Genomic DNA, 17,986 nt, shown 5'->3' with positions numbered 1-17,986 from the left:
AATTAGTAATAATGACCTAAGAACACTTCAGCAGGAACTTACAGTGTCATTATATCTATTATTCACTAGGTCATATAAATATGGAGAGATTTCTCAAGATTGGAGACATGCGCTTATTAAACCTCTCTTTAATGGAAAGGGGAGTAGGACAAACCCAGAGTCATATACACCCTTAAGTCTACTTTCATGTTGTGGAAAAATAATGTTGAAGGTAATATTGGATAAGTTATTGTCAGAATTAGATAGGTGGGGACTTGAAACCATATATCAGCATGCATAAGTTGAAAGTAGATCCATTACCACCTGTAACATGATGTTCTATGACAATATAATAACAGCTATGAACGAACAATTGTGCTTTGATGTAATTTATACAGATTTAATTTCAGCTTTTGACAGGGTCATACACAAAACACTGATCAATAAATTAATACAACTAGGTATTGATGTACTCTTGATAAGATAGATAGCTGCATGGCTAACAAATATGACATGGCAAGTATCATACAGCAATTCGACAGGTGAAATTCTTGGTTACAGTCAGGGTGTTCCACAGGGCTCTGTCCTAGCCCCTTACTTGTTTAGATTGCATCTTTCAGACCTAACATTTTCACCTGAGGCATTCTACAGTCAATGTGCAGATGACCTGAAATTGGGTAAACTGATTACATGTGTTACAGATAAGTCATGTTTGCCAAAGAACTTGATTAAATTGACCATTTGGGCACAGGAGAATAATATGTTGATAAATACATCAAAAACTAAGCATATGAGATTTGGGAGACCTAAATTGAAAGGTGAATATTAAATACAGCACACAGTGATTGAAATTATAGAGTGATTTAAGGACCTGGGTAAATAGGTTTGTAGGTTCATAGGTGTTTACTAGGCTAATGACCACAAGGGACTTTTTAAGCCTAGCCATGCATCCCAAATCTCTGACAAGTTCTGGCACCCTTGATAAGTGTAAACAGGAGCCTGGGAGATTAACCATTTGCAGGTTACCTGTGCCCATTAGAGACATATGTGCCAAACCAGCAATACATTTCCTGTTCCCCATCCAATTTTCCAAGTTGCACTTGAATTGGGCTGAATAGGAAATCTGCTTTACATGGAATGGGAGCCTGTTCCAGAGGTGGGGTAATCTCTGGGATACATACCTGTCTCTCCAGCTGGTCATATTTATATCACAGGCAAGGTTTTAGTCTTTAGAATGGGTAATTCTTGTGCTATTTGTTTTGCGGATATGCAGGAGGTCCATCAGAGTGGGGTCTGACAATGTCCTGTATGTCAGGCATAGATCTCCCCTCAACAGCCTGTAGGAGACAGAATATAGGGATAGAGCTCTGAGTCAGTCTGCATAGGACATTTTACTTAGGGCCTGTAGTCTTTTAGTGAGGAACATCTGTGGACATTCCAGTTGTTGGATATGCCTGGTTAGGTACATACCAAAGAGGGTATTGTACTCAATGACAAGTCTGATGAATGCCAGATACAGTGAAACAATGACCTCCTTGGCCTTAGATGCCATACCTTTGTTTATAAGTTGCAACATAGAATTTTTTCCTCACTACTGTAGACATCTGATTGTCAAAGGCTAGATTACTATCTATGTGTGTCCCTAAGTTCTTGACTACAGGGTCAACTCTAAGGGGTGTGTTGTCAATATGATAGTTAACAGGGATGGATGACTTCCTGAAGGATACTATTAAGCATTTCTTGGCATTTAGTTTTAGTCCTTGAATCTGACACCAGTTGTTTGTCTGTGTTAGCCCCTCTTGGATAAGATTTGTGTCAGTGTGGGATTCAATGACAGCTTCTAATTTGCAATCATCTTCAAATTTAGTCAGCCATAGACTGCTGACATTGGCCTTGACTTCAGAGAAGTAAATGTCAAAAATGAGCGGTCCAAGGACTGATCCCTGAGGGACACCACTTGTGACTGACCACTTTGTAGAGGAGGACTCCCCAATTCTAACTTCCTGGGTCCTGTCAGTGGGCCAGTTGGCTATCCACTGGGTGACATACGAGTTGGTACCTAACCTCTTGAGTTTGTCAACAATGCCCCAGTGGTTTATTGTGTCAAATGCCTTGGCCAGGTCAAGGTAGGCAGTGCGAACCATTTTGCCCTCATCCATTGCTTTGGTGACCTTCTCAAAGAAGTCCACCAGGTTGAATAGGCATATCTGCCAGCTTTGATTTTTTCTAGTCATATCAACCAAGTGGTTAATGATAGTTATAGAACTATAGGTTGTATAAAAAGATTTATAAAGTCTTAGGAAATCAGAAATGATGAAGTTATTGTTAGTTACATTAGACTCAAACCTGAGTACATTAGACCCAAACCTGAGTATGGAATAACAATATGGACACCTTATAAGAAAACAAGCATGAGTAATCTAGAAAGTGTACAGCGGAAATATGCCAAGGGCATCCATGGATTTGAAAATTTAAGTTATTATGAAAGAGTAAAATATCTGAACTTGTACAGTGTCTCTCAAAGATATCTAAGAGAAGCTCTTATTCAGGTATATAGGGCATTTAGAGACAACTGTCTCTGGGAATGTTTGGGGTGTGCTAATTGGTTCTCTAACAGAGCAGCCAATTCATGGAACAGACTACCAATTTACATTAAAGCAAGTACTAGTTTAGATATTTTTAGAACTGCCTGGACACATGATGGGAACAAGTGTTTTGGTATATTTTGCAGGTTGGGAGAGCTTTAATATCCATGCTTGAAATACTTACACACACACACACACACACACATATATATATATATATATATATATATATATATATATATATATATATATATATATATGTGATCAAAGTGTTGAATAACGTTGAACCCTTATGTTCGAAGTTTCAATACTTCGAACACATAAAGTAACAAAAAAAAAAAAGAAAAAGAAAAAACAAAACTAACTGTTGTAAGCAGGGGGGCACCTCTCACGTGGGGGGCTGTGACCCCCACACCCACTACTCTTTAAATATACCAACTCTGAGATCGCACTACAGTGCAGTAAAGAAAAATCTTCCTTTTCTGCACTATAGTGCGATCTCGGAGTTGGCATATTTAAAGAGCGGGGGTGCACGGGGATTGCCTCCCTGCTTACAACATTTAGTTATGTTTTTTCTTTTTTTTTCTTTTTTTTTTTTCATATTCGAACTTTTACAAGTTCAAACATATGGTTTCGACCATATGGTGTTCAAACTTGTAAAAGTTTGACTACGTAATATGAACCATATAAATATATATATATATATATATATATATATATATATATATATATACTAAAATATACTACATATTCATGCATTTGGGACCCACAAATTTTCTGCTAGGGAAAGTATATGCAGAAAAATAAAACAAGTACTGTGTTTACTTAGAAGACCTCATGAAGGTATTTTAATGTGTGTGGTCTACATTAGTAAACAGTGCAAACCTTTATTTGTAGTATTTACTTCTTAAATCAGTTATGCTACTTTGTTGTCAATGAAGCTACAGAAAATGTAAGTTATTCAATGGTTTTGTATTAGTGTGACTAAAGTATACTAATTTTCATAGCTTAAGCTAATTATTAATTTAGCAAAATAAAGTTAGAATCTTTCCATTGTATGACATAGTTCAGGATTTTGATGTGCTATTACATCTTTGAGTATAATTTGAACACTCATATTCCATCACAGGTCTCTGGAATAAAGTTGAAGTAAACCATTAAAGTGCATCATGTGTTTTTACTAAAGTCTGTATTAAATTGTTTATTCTTACCCATTTGGACAATCAGAGGTTTGTCAGTGAATGTTATTTTATTTATTTGTTGTTTATATGCATGATAACTGGGTAAACAGACTGGTCCATTTTCAGCTATGACCCAACACATAAACAATATGACTTCATGACATTATATAATAACAGAACAAACAAATATGATCTGGGCAAGGAAATAACATCTGGCACATCAGTTCAAATATTATTTGAAGGAAATGACACCAAATGCAGAACACAAAAGAAACACCAAATACAAGCAGATGTAAGTCTGGTAGCAGAGAAGACACTCCTTAAAGTAGCAACTGCAATGATAAGGTTATACGTTCAAGGCCTGAACACTGATTCCTAAACAAATGTTCATAACTGAAAGAAAAAACAGAAACATAAAAAAAAGCTTTAATTTTAATTTCAGACTTATAAAAGTCTGGCTCATTACTAATCTAGTCTGATAGGCTGTTCCATCCAGCCATGACTACCTGAAGACATCATTGTTAATAAATATGTGTACAAAGAAATCTGTTTTTCATAGAATTGTGCAGATGTGTAGTAGTCTAGATGTACCTGAACTGTATTCTGAAATTCTTTATATAGTCAGGTTAGAAAGTTATACTTTGCAAAATTATATCTCCAAAGAATGTGTTTAAGTTGGTTATGAGTCATACAATGGGTTTGGATGTATTACAGCTTGCTGCTTAATTATATGTCAAATGACATTTGTCTTGTAGTAGCCAAAAGCAAACAAAGATAATTCCAATCAAATTACACCAACATCTGACACCGCTATTTGCACTGAAGGCCATAGTAGTGAGCACTTGGGTGGGAAATTATGACATCACTGATGTACATCACTTATGATATCAGACAAGAGTAAACAGCTAGAGCTGGTAAAGGTAGAATGTGTTGCTGTAAACATTCACAACAGAAATACAGAATTATACAGAAACAGCCATCATTAAATTATTTACTTTTAGATTATAGTGGGAAAAAATACCCAGCATACATTTTTTTTAAATCAGATAATGGCATGCACTTATCATGGCACAACATTTATCCGTCTGGCATTTTGTATTAGACATTACACTTTTACTGTTACCTGGTTGCCCTTGTGCTACTTACCTCCTGATATAAGTAGGTTACTAAAGTTCTAAATGACCTAGTAACATGTTGAGGGAGGGGGAACTCAACAGCAGTCAGGAGCACTAGAAAAGACCTGATAATATTTTAACCTATGATTCATCCCTGATAATGATTAATATGATATAATATCAGGTGATCCAGGTGTACACTTTTGTATGCTTTCCCCGTGATATTTACATGCAATAGAATACAAACAAATAGCATATATATATGGCTGCACTGGGCAATACAAACATACACACATAGAGCATACAGAGCTAGCTGCACTGGGCTATAAACACACATATAACATATACATATCCAGTACTGGGCTATACACACATTCACCATACTGGCTCATCTGTAGTGGGCTATACACACATACAGTATACAGTAACTAGGCCCAGTTACAGTAGGCTTCAAACACATTAGGTAGTTACAGCTGCACTGGAATACACACACACACACATACACACACACACACACACACACACACACACACACACACACACACACACACACACACACACACCATGCAGATCTGTCTGCACTGGGCTACACACATATGTGACATACTGGTCCAGCTATCTGGGCTATACAAATATAGTATATAGGTCCATCTGCACTGCATTCTGCACACAGAGGATACAAATCCAGCTGTACTGGAAAAAATGCACATGTCAATCAGATCCAACTACACTGGTCTACGCAGAGAAGCACAAACAAACATGCACACACACACACACACACACACACACACACACACACACACACACACACACACACACACACACACACACACACACACACACATATGCCATATACAGATGAAGCTGAAATGAGCTATACACTCACATACATACACACCCACCAGCAGTGGACCATGTGTACATGCAACATACATATCCATATACACATATACAGCATACAGATTCAGCTGAGCTGAGATATACACAAATTGCACACAGGTACAGCTGCACTCCTTTTCATTCATTCTATTGGAGATCCCTGCAGCTGTGGGACTTGCATCCCCCGCCGAGGAGGAAGAGCATGATCTTAGTCCTTCATTTCTCTCTTTTTCATCTGGGCTCCTAGCACAAAGGTTATTTGTCAAGTTGAGGGCAGCAAAGGTGTAATCAGCTGTTAAGACCTCTGTGCTGTTGGGTTGTACACCAATGTAGTTTTTATTCTAACAAACATTACGGGGATGGGGGATCACATTAAGACTTAAAGAAACTGCATAGTTATGAATACAGTACTGCAGTATTACTATCACTATTGTTATAGACATTACTGCTGCTGGTGGTATTATTACTACTGTTTAAACTACCATTAATGCTACTACTGTCATTATTTATAACCGAGGAGGTACACTGGGCTCGAAGAACCTGTTTTCAGTGGAGGCCCGGGGAGAAAAGCTCCATAGTACAAAGTACAAGCTACATAATACAAAATACAGCAAAATACAATACATAGTTGCAAAAGGTACAGTAAAACAACTTGTAGGTGTTAAATAGCAAACTAAGCAAAGTTGAACTGCAACATATATAAAATATATAATACATATTTACATGTTTATAGGTTGAAACAGTAGTACAGAGTTGAATTTGTTCATAGGTTAGAAATGTCTGAGAGTGATATGAAAGTAATGTTAACATAGGGATTAATCCCTGGTGGGTAAGGAAAAATGGGACCTTGAGTGTAATAAATGTGATCATGTATTAAGACATTTAGTAGATAGAGTGTAATTACACTTCCATTTACAGGCAAGGTAGGAATGGAGCTGAGTTTTGAAGAGTTCAAAGTTTTCAGAGATTCGTAGAGATGGAGGGAGTGAATTCCATTTTTTGGCTAAGGAAAAGGATAGAAGAAGCTGACCAGCGGGACAATTTGGTTTGTATACCGAGGTTAGATTCTGGTGGACAGATCTTAGAGGTCTGTGTGGGGTGTATAAAGGTAAGATGTTAGCAAGTGCAGGACATTTAGTAGGTTTGAAAATAAGCTTGTGAGCTGTGGAAAGTTGGAGGTAGTCCAGGTAGTTGGGAAGTTCTAGCCATTGCAGCTGGTGGAGAGGTATATAGTGGTGTGTGGAGTATTTGGATGTGGTTGCAAACTTTGAGAGCATTACCACTGTTATAATTACTACTATTTAGTATTAGTACTGTTATTACTACTGCAGTTATTAATTCTACTCTTACTACTCATAATAATAATAATAATGATATTACAACTGTTATTGGTACTAGTATTATTACTTTTATTACTGTCAAAAGCAGAAAACAAAATGCCTAGCAGGGAAAATACATACTCCAGCATAGTAATAAGCTTTGCAAATTGCTGCCCTTTAACTGAGCAAACAGGCTTTAATCATTGGATTTGTTCAGAATTTTACTGATCCATGGGATAAATGATGAAACACGTGTATAAACCCCAGGCGGGTACTTATTGCCAAAAGACACAATTCCTTGTGCGATACCATTGCAGACTAGCGGGCCACCAGAATCACCCTATTTTAGAGGAGGAAAAAGTACAGCATTAGAAAAACAAAACATAAGTATACTGCCAGAATTAAAAAAAAATATATATATATATATACAATGAATAAAACGCCTGTCATACTAATCATTGTTTATAAATCCCTTTTTCACCTCATGGGGGTAACCAATTAATAGAACCTTCTTTTGCACTGAAGATTTCAAAGCTTAGTTTTCCAGAAGTGATTTATTTTTACATAACTTAATTTAACCTCTAACAATCTACTATTTTTTTTAAGGACAGAAAAAAAAGTTGCCAACAAAACATACTTTTTGAGAGAGGTGTAAGAGATTATAGGGACTGTACCATTTGAAGTTTCTGGAAGGAAGACTTCCTGAAGGGAGGATGGTTGGATGAATGCACAGACTAGACAAGATGCCTTTTGATGTTCTTGCTGATTTAACCAAAGATTTGGTCACCAAGTATGTAGTAATGGGTAATGAATACTTAACATATTATGACAAGAAAGAATTAATGTTCTCCTCTAAATATTACATGGTCAGGGACACTGATTTGCTTTTCAGCTATTCTCTTACCAGTTCATCTAGCACTGACACTTGAACATGTATCACCCTGAGAATTTTTCATGATTTCCTGTCATGTTTTAGTTTAGCAATAAACCATGACTGGGAGTGCATATCACAGGATTTACCCATGTCTGGTGTGGTTTGATCAAGAGAGTGAAGCCTGTGTAATTAAAGAAAGCCAACTGTGGACAAATCCTACAATACCCACATCTAGGAGTGGGTTATTGATATTATACAATGACAATTAAGAAAGAAACTGGGCGGCCACAGTGGTGCAGTGGTTAGTGTTGCTGCCTCACAGCAAGAGGTTCTCCAGTTCGAATCTCATCTGGGATGCCTTCTGTGCCGAGTGTGCATGTCCTCCCTGTGGTCGTGTGGGTTTCCTCTGGGCGCTCTGGTTTCCTCCCACATCTCAAAGACATGCTGTAGGTGGAATGGACACTCTTAATTGGCCCTAGGTGTGAGTGTGTGCGTGCCTTCTGTGGAAGGTTGGGCGTTGGGCTGGCAACTCGACACTGTAAAATTCCACTGCCAGTCATCAGCAGACAGATGATCCACTGTGGCGACCCCTAACTGGGAAAAGCCGAAAGAAGAAGAAGAATTAAGAAAGAAACTGCCTGCCTTTCTGAAATTATGTATCGTGTAACAGCACTTTAGTGTTCTTCCATACTCTTTGTGCTTTACTTCTGTACTGTACATGCACATGGTATGTACATCTGTATGTTTACACAGTACATCAGTTGTGCTTTACTGCTGTACTGTGCATGCACATGGTATGTACATCTGCATGTTTACACAGTACATCAGTTGTGCTTTACTGCTGTACTGTGCATGCACATGGTATGTACATCTGCATGTTTACACAGTACATCAGTTGTGCTTTACTGCTGTACTGTGCATGCACATGGTATGTACATCTGTATGCATACACAGTACATCAGTTGTGCTTTACTGCTGTACTGTGCATGCACATGGTATGTACATCTGTATGTTTACACAGTACATCAGTTGTGCTTTACTGCTGTACTGTACATGCACATGGTATGTACATCTGTATGCTTACACAGTACATCAGTTGTGCTTTACTGCTGTACTGTGCATGCACACGGTATGTACATCTGTATGCATAAACAGTACATCAGTTGTGCTTTACTGCTGTACTGTACATGCACATGGTATGTACATCTGTATGCTTACACAGTACATCAGTTGTGCTTTACTGCTGTACTGTGCATGCACATGGTATGTACATCTGTATGCTTACACAGTACATCAGTTGTGCTTTACTGCTGTACTGTGCATGCACATGGTATGTACATCTGTATATTTACACAGTACATCAGTTGTGCTTTACTGCTGTACTGTGCATGCACATATGTACATCTGTATGCTTACACAGTACATCAGTTGTGCTTTACTGCTGTACTTTGCATGCACATGGTATGTACATCTGTATGCTTACACAGCACAACAGTTGTGCTTTACTGCTGTACTGTGCATGCACATGGTATGTACATCTGTATGCTTACACAGCACATCAGTTGTTCTTTACTGCTGTACTGTGCATGCACATGGTATGTACATCTGTATGCTTACACAGCACATCAGTTGTTCTTTACTGCTGTACTGTGCATGCACATGGTATGTACATCTGTATGCTTACACAGTACATCAGTACAGTACTAGGGAACTGCCATAGAGGAAAGCATACTGATATCAGTTTGCCTCTCTGCATATTTTTTTATTTTATTTACTTAATCGTTTATTTTATTTTAGTTTTGTGAAACTGTGACAACATTACTGGAACTATGAGGTTCAGGGCAAACATATGAAAGTGTGGAATATTCTACTAAAATCTGGACAGTTGAGAGTTAAGTTAAAAAAACAATGCAATCTTTCATAGTAACACTACTGTACCTTTTAACTGTCCAGAGTTTTGAAGAGGGTCCTGATTTTTGTTTTCTTATCTTGCTCTGCCCATCATCAAATTTTTGAATATCGCTTTTTTAGCATATCTTAATAGAAAGTCCAGGCACTCAACAATAGTTAAGCGACTAGACTTATTTCTATTGGGATATGCCTTATTTACAATTAACATGCCCTTTGGGGTTATACTAATGGGGTTTGATTGTATGATTTTCTGTTTTCCACCCATGAAAAATTAAAGGGTTGTAGACTGGCAATGATAAAGTGTTCTTGCCATAAATTCAGTAAGTTGCCAGATACCTTTTTTCTGTTATTCCTCTTGAAGCAGTAATCTAGATCTACTATGCATGCATGTGCACAATTAGGTACTCTCAGCCACTTTGCTGTACAGGAAGCTTATTTCTGTATTGCCACTATGACTCCTTACTCAGCAGATTAGATCCAAGAGCACATCATTTATTGTAAGGGTGGAGAACATAAACAGTCTATCAGATAGTGCTGCTCTAATACTTGATAATTTATAGCATCCAAACCTCTTTCCTGAGGATAAGGAACACAGAACCATGAGTCTGCACACCATACAAGTGACATTAGTGTCTATGCTCTGTATATCCACTCCAGGCAAGCTTCTTTTGTGTGCATTTCTAACTGCAAAGGATACAGATTAATGCATGATACTGGTTTTACAAACTATCTGAATCTATCTTTATCTTTCCTGTCTGCCTCTCTCCTGTTCACAGATTCACTGGTAGTTACCAGGCAAGAGGGTGCAGGAGACCACTAAGGTGCCTAGCCCAATCTACTAATTGCCCGAGAGCACTGTCTGGTTAGGGGTCACACACTAGGCATACAGATGCTGAGGGAATCAAACTGTGGACAAAGGAAGTAGCTAATTAATAGCTTATAGCCTTAATCCTTTGGGCTATCTGCAAGACCAGTCTGGTCTCCTCTGCTTCTTTTTGGTAGCCTTAAATAAACTGGAATAAACATTTGCTAAGCTCCAGTTACTATAATAAAAAGATGCTTGCCAGCTACTGTTGTAAATAATTATGCTTTTATCAGTGTTGACATATCACATGTATGCTTTTCCAGTATTCCCAGTCAGTGGATAAGGATGGTTCTTGTGTTCTGTCCTGGTTCCAGTTAAAAATGTTTTGAACAGAAATTTGACTTAAGAACAAGGACCTCATGGCAGCCACCATAGCAATGAGGATGCATTTGTGGGTCTTCCAAAGAAAGTGTTAACTAGAATCTTGACCCCCTGTCCCACCACATCAGAATTTGCAAAGGCTTACTCCAACAGTTATTTAACACAACCCACTTAACTGCCTGGAACCTTTCCAAATGTAGTCTCTTCTGGTATTGATCATCTGGGATATGTCTGTTGAGGAGTGAGGTTATGAAAATGGGGAGATTGTTCAAATGTATGATCATCTTAGAAGTCACAACTTCACATTAGCATATGGGCAATAAGAGCCATTTTCCTGTTGTCTCCATCCTTCTTCAGGGGGTGATAGCTATACATTGCACAGCATGGTTGTTGTATGGTATGTAAACAAGCAAGCAGAAACCATTTTTAATTGCTGTGTCAGGAGGTCATAATAGTCTGAAAGTGGGCTATTCAGTCCATCCATGTCTTTATAGCCAGCCATGGTCCAGGAGAGGCCAACTATCTTGTGGATCATCTCAGCCATATAATGCATCACAAATGGTCTTTGAGCGGTTAAGTTGCCTTAAGATTATTCTGTCTCTCAGGTAAACTGAAATGTAAACTATGTGCATCTTTGATAAACACCAAAGTCAAAAAGTACCCATCTTTGAGCTCCCCTTGGGAGGGGTCAATCCAAGAACATATTATTTTGCAATAGTCCTCCTGATCTCCATAACACTTTTCCTCATCTCGTCTGATGATGACTTGTGTTCAGTAAGTCAGTCTCCTCAAAACCAAAATACTCTTTATAGCCCTGGCTTTGCTCCAGCAGACAAGTTTCTCCTTATTACTATAGCTAATGAAAAAAGACATTTAATATATGGCTCAGCAAGACCTACCTGTCTTAACCATCCAAAAGCCTTACCCAGAATTTCACTCTTTAAAACTAATAGTGTGGATTCTACACATACACTAATAGCCAACAACCTGGCCTTTTCAGACAGGGTGGTACAGATTTTTTTTTATGGAAGAAACTTTCAGCTCAGAAGCATTTCATAGATAAAGAGCCACATTGTTTTCCATTTTAGATTCCCTTAAAGGGTCAGTCCCCCTCTCAGTTATTGCATCTTCTGTTACTGACTAACTTCTGGAGATTTTTGATAATAGTCTTGGCTATTCTTCCATTACAGTTAATTTAGTGTCCATCTTCATCCTTAATTCTAGGCTAATCTGCCTTCTCTTGCTTCTACTGAAGTCTGTGAAACCACCTTAAAAGTGACTTTTCACATCAGGCTATCCATTCAAGACCCACCATCCCTTGGGGACTTTTATTTTATGTTGGAGAAGACTTTTTCCTGTATTCAAGCCAGCTAAAATCTGAGGATTTAAAGTACCTGTTCTGGTGACCATTATTTCACAGAAAATAATTTTTGAGCTGCAAGATTTTTTAGTTAAAAACACATTATTTAGTGTTTCTCAAAAAAGGTGGTACCAAGAACATATTCCTCTTTTATGCCTAAGGTGGACTGTTTGATGTAATCAGGTAACTTAGATTTCTATGTAGACAGGACCAGGGCTATACATAAGGATGGCCAACTTTTCATTTCCTTTAATAAAGCCAAGTTGGGCCAAAAGTTGCATGCAGTGTCAATGGTACAGTAGGTAGCATGTTTGCCATTGGTGCTAAAGGGTGTAGGTTCTATTCCCACACCAAATAGAGGGATCTTTGACACTTCAGTGTGGCATAAAGGGGAGGGTGAGTACTCTAAGTTTGTCATCCTTCAGATGAGACAATAAACTAAGGTCCCTTTGGTTTGAGTTTTGAGTTGGTTTTAGGTCAGGTGGCTGTAAATGATGCCATGGCACCTATTGAAAAGAGTAGGGGAAGTTCCCTGATACCCTGGCCAAATTTACCCCAGTAGTATAAATACTACCTCAGGTCTGCCCTGAAAAGAGGCAGTAGTCTAGTGGGACTAACCAGTCAACAAAAAGATAAATAAAAAAGGTTACTAAACTCGCCCCTTCTGGGTTGTTATCAAGCTATATAGAGTTTTGTCATGATAAATTTAGCAGGCCCTTACTGTCACTCCACTGGCTCATTCTACAACAACTATAGCTACAGTGGTTGCCTTCTTTTGTAATGTTTCATTGTATGATATCCTTGCAACAGCAACCTAGTGTTTACATCAGCACCTTTGGAAGTTACTGTAAACTGGAAAAAATCCTCGTTTTCAACCTGGGAAGATTAGCTAAAGCCTCTGTCATAACAGAGGATGGACCTCCCCTCAGTATGTGCTAATATCTATTTACTATATGCTACATCTGTAGGAAGAATCTCTGCCCAATTTAACACACCTTCAGCACATCCCCACCTTGAATGTGTTTGGTCTGAATTTTCCTTCCCTGCTTTTCTTCTTTTCTCTTCTTCGGTGCTAAAGCACTCTAACAGAAGGTCTAGAAAGAGAAATCTTCATGCTGTATGATGGAATGAACGTTTTCAAGCAGTTTGGGAAAGTTTAATCTGCCAATCAGTCTTAACATCTATACATCAGTCCTGCTGGTTATAGAACATGGATCTTGTCTGCCATTATTTTAAATACATGATTTTCATTTAAACTCATTCATATCATGGAAGAGAAGACAAACTATTTATTCTTGCCACTGCTTTGTTGGATTTTCCTTATCAGGCTGCCATCTTAAGGAGAAGATATATAATTGCAACCTGCTTTCACTTCATATGTAGTACTTGCCAACAAACAATATATTTGGTATTAAAATAAATGAATTAACAATTTGTGTTAGAAGTTAATCATAACTGGCTATATCAATGAAAATCTCAACAAAATATATATGGTATAATTGCCATATTTTTTTGCATAATTACTTAATTAAGAGTTGTTTTTGAAGTTCATAGATTTGTTCTAAGCTTATGGCCAAGAGAACATTGAGAAGTTCCGCCATATCATGCAATACTAGTGAGACACTAACAATTTGTGATGTCCCAGTAATCCAACAAAATAGTGAACCACCAGGATGACAGCGCTAGTATCTCACTTTATTTAATGATACTTTTTTATCGTTTTTACACGAGTTTGTTAATAAACCTTCTAAAGAAACTTTTATCTGTGCTGGGCCTGCTGCTTTTTCTGCTGGTCGTTCATCATTTTGTTGGATTACTGGTTTGTCTCTTGTGTCTCTGGATGTTTTTTGGAATTTGTTTAAAAATGTGCAATTTGTTGGCAAAGGACATCAGTGCAACAGAGCAGGGTCCTGACCTTCTTCTTGTCATAATGTTTTATAGCTTACAAAGAGATTTTTCCTTACAGAGTTGCAGTCAGTTGCACATATAAGCAACGTCAGTACTATTGCTTCATGAAAAAAAAGGTCACAAGGTTAGAATGTGAAATCTGTAAATAAATGTTTAAATGTAGTAATACTGTGTACTAATTAAATTAATTTCTATTAAACCAATATACCTCTGTAGCTTTTCATCACCACATCACCTTTTTTGATACAATATGCATTTTTGCATGGCAAATCTTATAAAACTTGTTTATACCCTACACCCTACCATAGGTTAGGATATCTGTATACCACAACTTGTCACCCCTACTTCTCAAATGTAATAGTGAGAAGAGTTGGCAGTGATACTGAAAGTTTTCAGAATTAAATCAGTTTGGTTAAAAACTGTTTTTTGATAGGAGATATGATAAACAAATACTCTGGAGTGCTATTCCTAGGGTTACAGATATTAACAGAGAAGATGCCATTTGGTATCAGGAACACTTGGACTAAATGTTGATCCAACCACCTGTTTTCTAACTACTTGTGGTACGGACCATTATAAAATTCTTAGGATTTTTTTCTATGTACTGGCACACATTAAAAAATGACACCTTCTATGGAGATCTTCTGCATGATAAACCAGAAATTGCTTATTGAAAATGTATGAATCTGAACATATACTAGGCAGCCTTTAAGAAATTTGCTTCAGTCCCAACACAGCAAAGGTTGCTGACTGCTGACTGCTATAAAGATTGCTTTCCTTATGGACATTGTGCCCACTGTAACTGTTTGTGTAGAACTACGTTTTTCACATCACGTAATTCCTCTAAAACATGAAATTCAACCGCTCATCAACTTGTCAAGCATAATGGATACATGATCTTATTGTGCAATTATAGTTCATTGCATGTGGGACACACTTAAACAGCATGGAAACATTGCATTTCCCTATATATGAGTGATTTAAACTGCAGACGAGAACATAGTGCACTATTTTGCCATAGAGCTGCACATCCTAGTAATATTTTCTCCTTTATAGGAATAGACATGGTTGGAGAACTGTTGTATATAAGGTTGTTAAACATAAAAACAAAACAGTGTGTATATGGTTTTGTAACCTGGGAGCATTATTTTCCCAGGGCTTACTGAACATCAGGGGGTTAAGGTTGGTATAATGGTTTAAGTGTTTACCTCACAGTCACTAGGTACAGGGTTTGATTCTCATATTTGAAAGGGAAACTGACTAGGCTTAAAATGGCATGAATGGGCAGCTGGCCATTACTTACCAATGAACCTTCTTACAGTGTTCTTTAAGAAAAGAGAAATAAGATTTATATGCTTTAATTAGGTCCTAATCATATACACTAAATCTGGGATTGCACAATTCCCAGGGAAAGGGAAAATTCCCCTCTCCAGGGATTTCCCCTGCAGATGTCGAACATCTGTTTAATTGAATAAATGTGGTTGATGTTGACCAAATGCAGGACTCTCATATATATGTATATCTATATATACATATATATATATATATATATATATATATATATATATCATGGCACATCATTTATCCATCTTTTTTATATATATATATAAAACATCAATTGAAAGCCAAAACACAGAGAGAAGACTTTTTTTTGCAGTAGACCAAGCCCCAATACAACTCCCACACCCCCTGCTAATTGTGTCTCATCCAGAAGATTAACTCAATGGAAAGTTGAGCTTCATATGGCCAAGATCATATGATTGCCTTTCCAAAATGTCAAACCTTTTGAATGGAGATTACAGTACAGTGGGACTCGGGGAATCTTCCCTTTCCCCCATTTTAGTTTGATCTCAGAGTTGGTATATATAATATGCAAGGGGTGTGAGAGGTTCGGGGGGGGGGCTTGCCTCCCTACAAAAACATAGATTTTTGTTGTTTTCCTTCATTCAGCTTTACAGAAAGTTGATCATATGGTCCTGACCATATGAAGTTTGACTTTCTGATGAATCGATCTTCTGAATGGGATCCTGCTAAACATATATATATATATCCTGCTAAATATATATATATATATATATATATATATATATACCAACTCCAAGATTGCTCTACAATGGGGAAAGGGCAAATTCCCTGATCACCATTGTGCACAATCTTGCATGGACTTAATGCCAGCAGAAGTGATCAAATAAATTTCGATTGCTTGTGCAAAAAATGTTCGACATTTTGAACGTTCCATTATATGTTGTGTTTACTCACTCACATATATAGACATAAATCTAAGAAAACAGTAGAGGAATGGCATATATAAAATGCAGATTCATTCAAATTCTACAAAATAAAATATTAGCCCACTTGGCTTTGCAATTTCAAAATAGAACAAACAGCATATTCATCATGTGTCCAGTCCGCAGTCCCTTCCAGCATATCGCATGCCTTATAACAAAAAATGAAAGTCCCAGCTGCAGCTCTCAAGGAAGTTCAAGGATGGACGCCTCTTCCGAGTTCTACTTTCAGATGTATAAGTAGGTACTTCCACAAGGTATAATCCACATGTAACACACCTCAGGTAGGTCCCAAATGAGCCCTCCCTCACTCCCCACTTCCACATTTCTTTGAGTTGACCCTTCAGTGAGAAATAAATACCTGAATTTAGCCTTCCAGGCTACTCCATTTTATCCTGTAGTAATTGACAATTAACTTTACTGAAACAGAACTGCACCCACAAATTGAAAAAATGTTTTTCAGATAATCTTAAACTTTCATGCATTACTAATATTTCTACTTCAATGTAAATGCTGATTATTCTCTAATCTGTTAAACCCAAAATGACATAAATGGGGGTTGCCATGCTTCACGATTCTGTTCTGTTCTGTAGTGAAGGCTTTCACCTCCCTGATGTCATTTTCTAAGGTCAGAGAGACACTCCTGTGAAGACAGGATCATTTAATGTGGTTATCGCTCTCTCTGTCTCACTCCACACTATGATTGCCTGCTTTACTGACTGTCAACAGTAACTTGTCTTTTTAATTACTTTGTTTCCTTAGATTTTTTATTAGCAGCCATCTGTAATAATGCATTTTAAGGAATGTTTGCATGTCAGACTTGAACATAGCTATGTTAGCTGGTATTTTCACACTGTATCTGTAACTCAGTGTCCAAGCATAACAAATCTGACCCCTATCATTAGTTGTATGAGCTGGCTTGTGTTGCACTCACATATTTTAACACTGGGGTTAGAATTAGTGTCTTTGATGTTAATTATCCTTCAACAGCTCATTGTCTTACCTCAACTAAACACTATCTATAATGCAAAACTGCTCGCTGTAACAAAGATCACAAAAAGATAACATGCATTTAAAAAATGCAGCACAGAAAAAATGCAAATCAAATATAGACAAAAAGTCAGGAAAGATGAAAATATATGTCTTCTTCTTTGTAGCACTCTTAGGGTTCGACTAAGGGAAGAACTACAAATTTGTGATAAACAATTAAACTAATGTGTAAGGAGAGTCATTTGTTCATTTACACATGAAATCTGTGTCTGAAATCTTTGCATTTGTTCAGACTCAGAATAGTAGATCCAGGCTATGCTATTTGTGGTGTGATGCTTGTAATATGGGACTGATAAGGGAGAAAAGAAAAACATGACTTTTGGATAGAGTTCTCCTTTACATATCAGACTAATA

General features: G+C 37.4%; 1 protein-coding gene across 2 annotated transcripts in view; it reads right to left on the bottom strand.

Moving 5' to 3' along the window:
* Positions 1–7,124: 7,124 nt before the first annotated feature.
* The window catches only part of LOC122787191 (mast cell protease 1A-like), a 107,146-nt gene continuing 96,284 nt past the window's right edge, over positions 7,125–17,986 (bottom strand). For both annotated transcript variants that reach the window (XM_044053778.1, XM_044053779.1), the window contains exon 5: positions 7,125–7,398. In XM_044053778.1, coding sequence (XP_043909713.1) covers positions 7,255–7,398 — 144 coding nt within the window. In that variant the 3' untranslated portion in view covers positions 7,125–7,254. The remainder of the gene's footprint in view (positions 7,399–17,986) is intronic.

Source organism: Protopterus annectens, chromosome 13.part0, assembly GCF_019279795.1.
Source record: "Protopterus annectens isolate FY-2018-M chromosome 13.part0, PAN1.0, whole genome shotgun sequence".
NCBI classification, from domain to species: Eukaryota; Metazoa; Chordata; order Ceratodontiformes; family Protopteridae; genus Protopterus; species Protopterus annectens.
The sequence above is the reverse complement of the archived record's forward strand: the minus strand, read 5'-3'. Positions and strand labels throughout refer to the sequence as shown.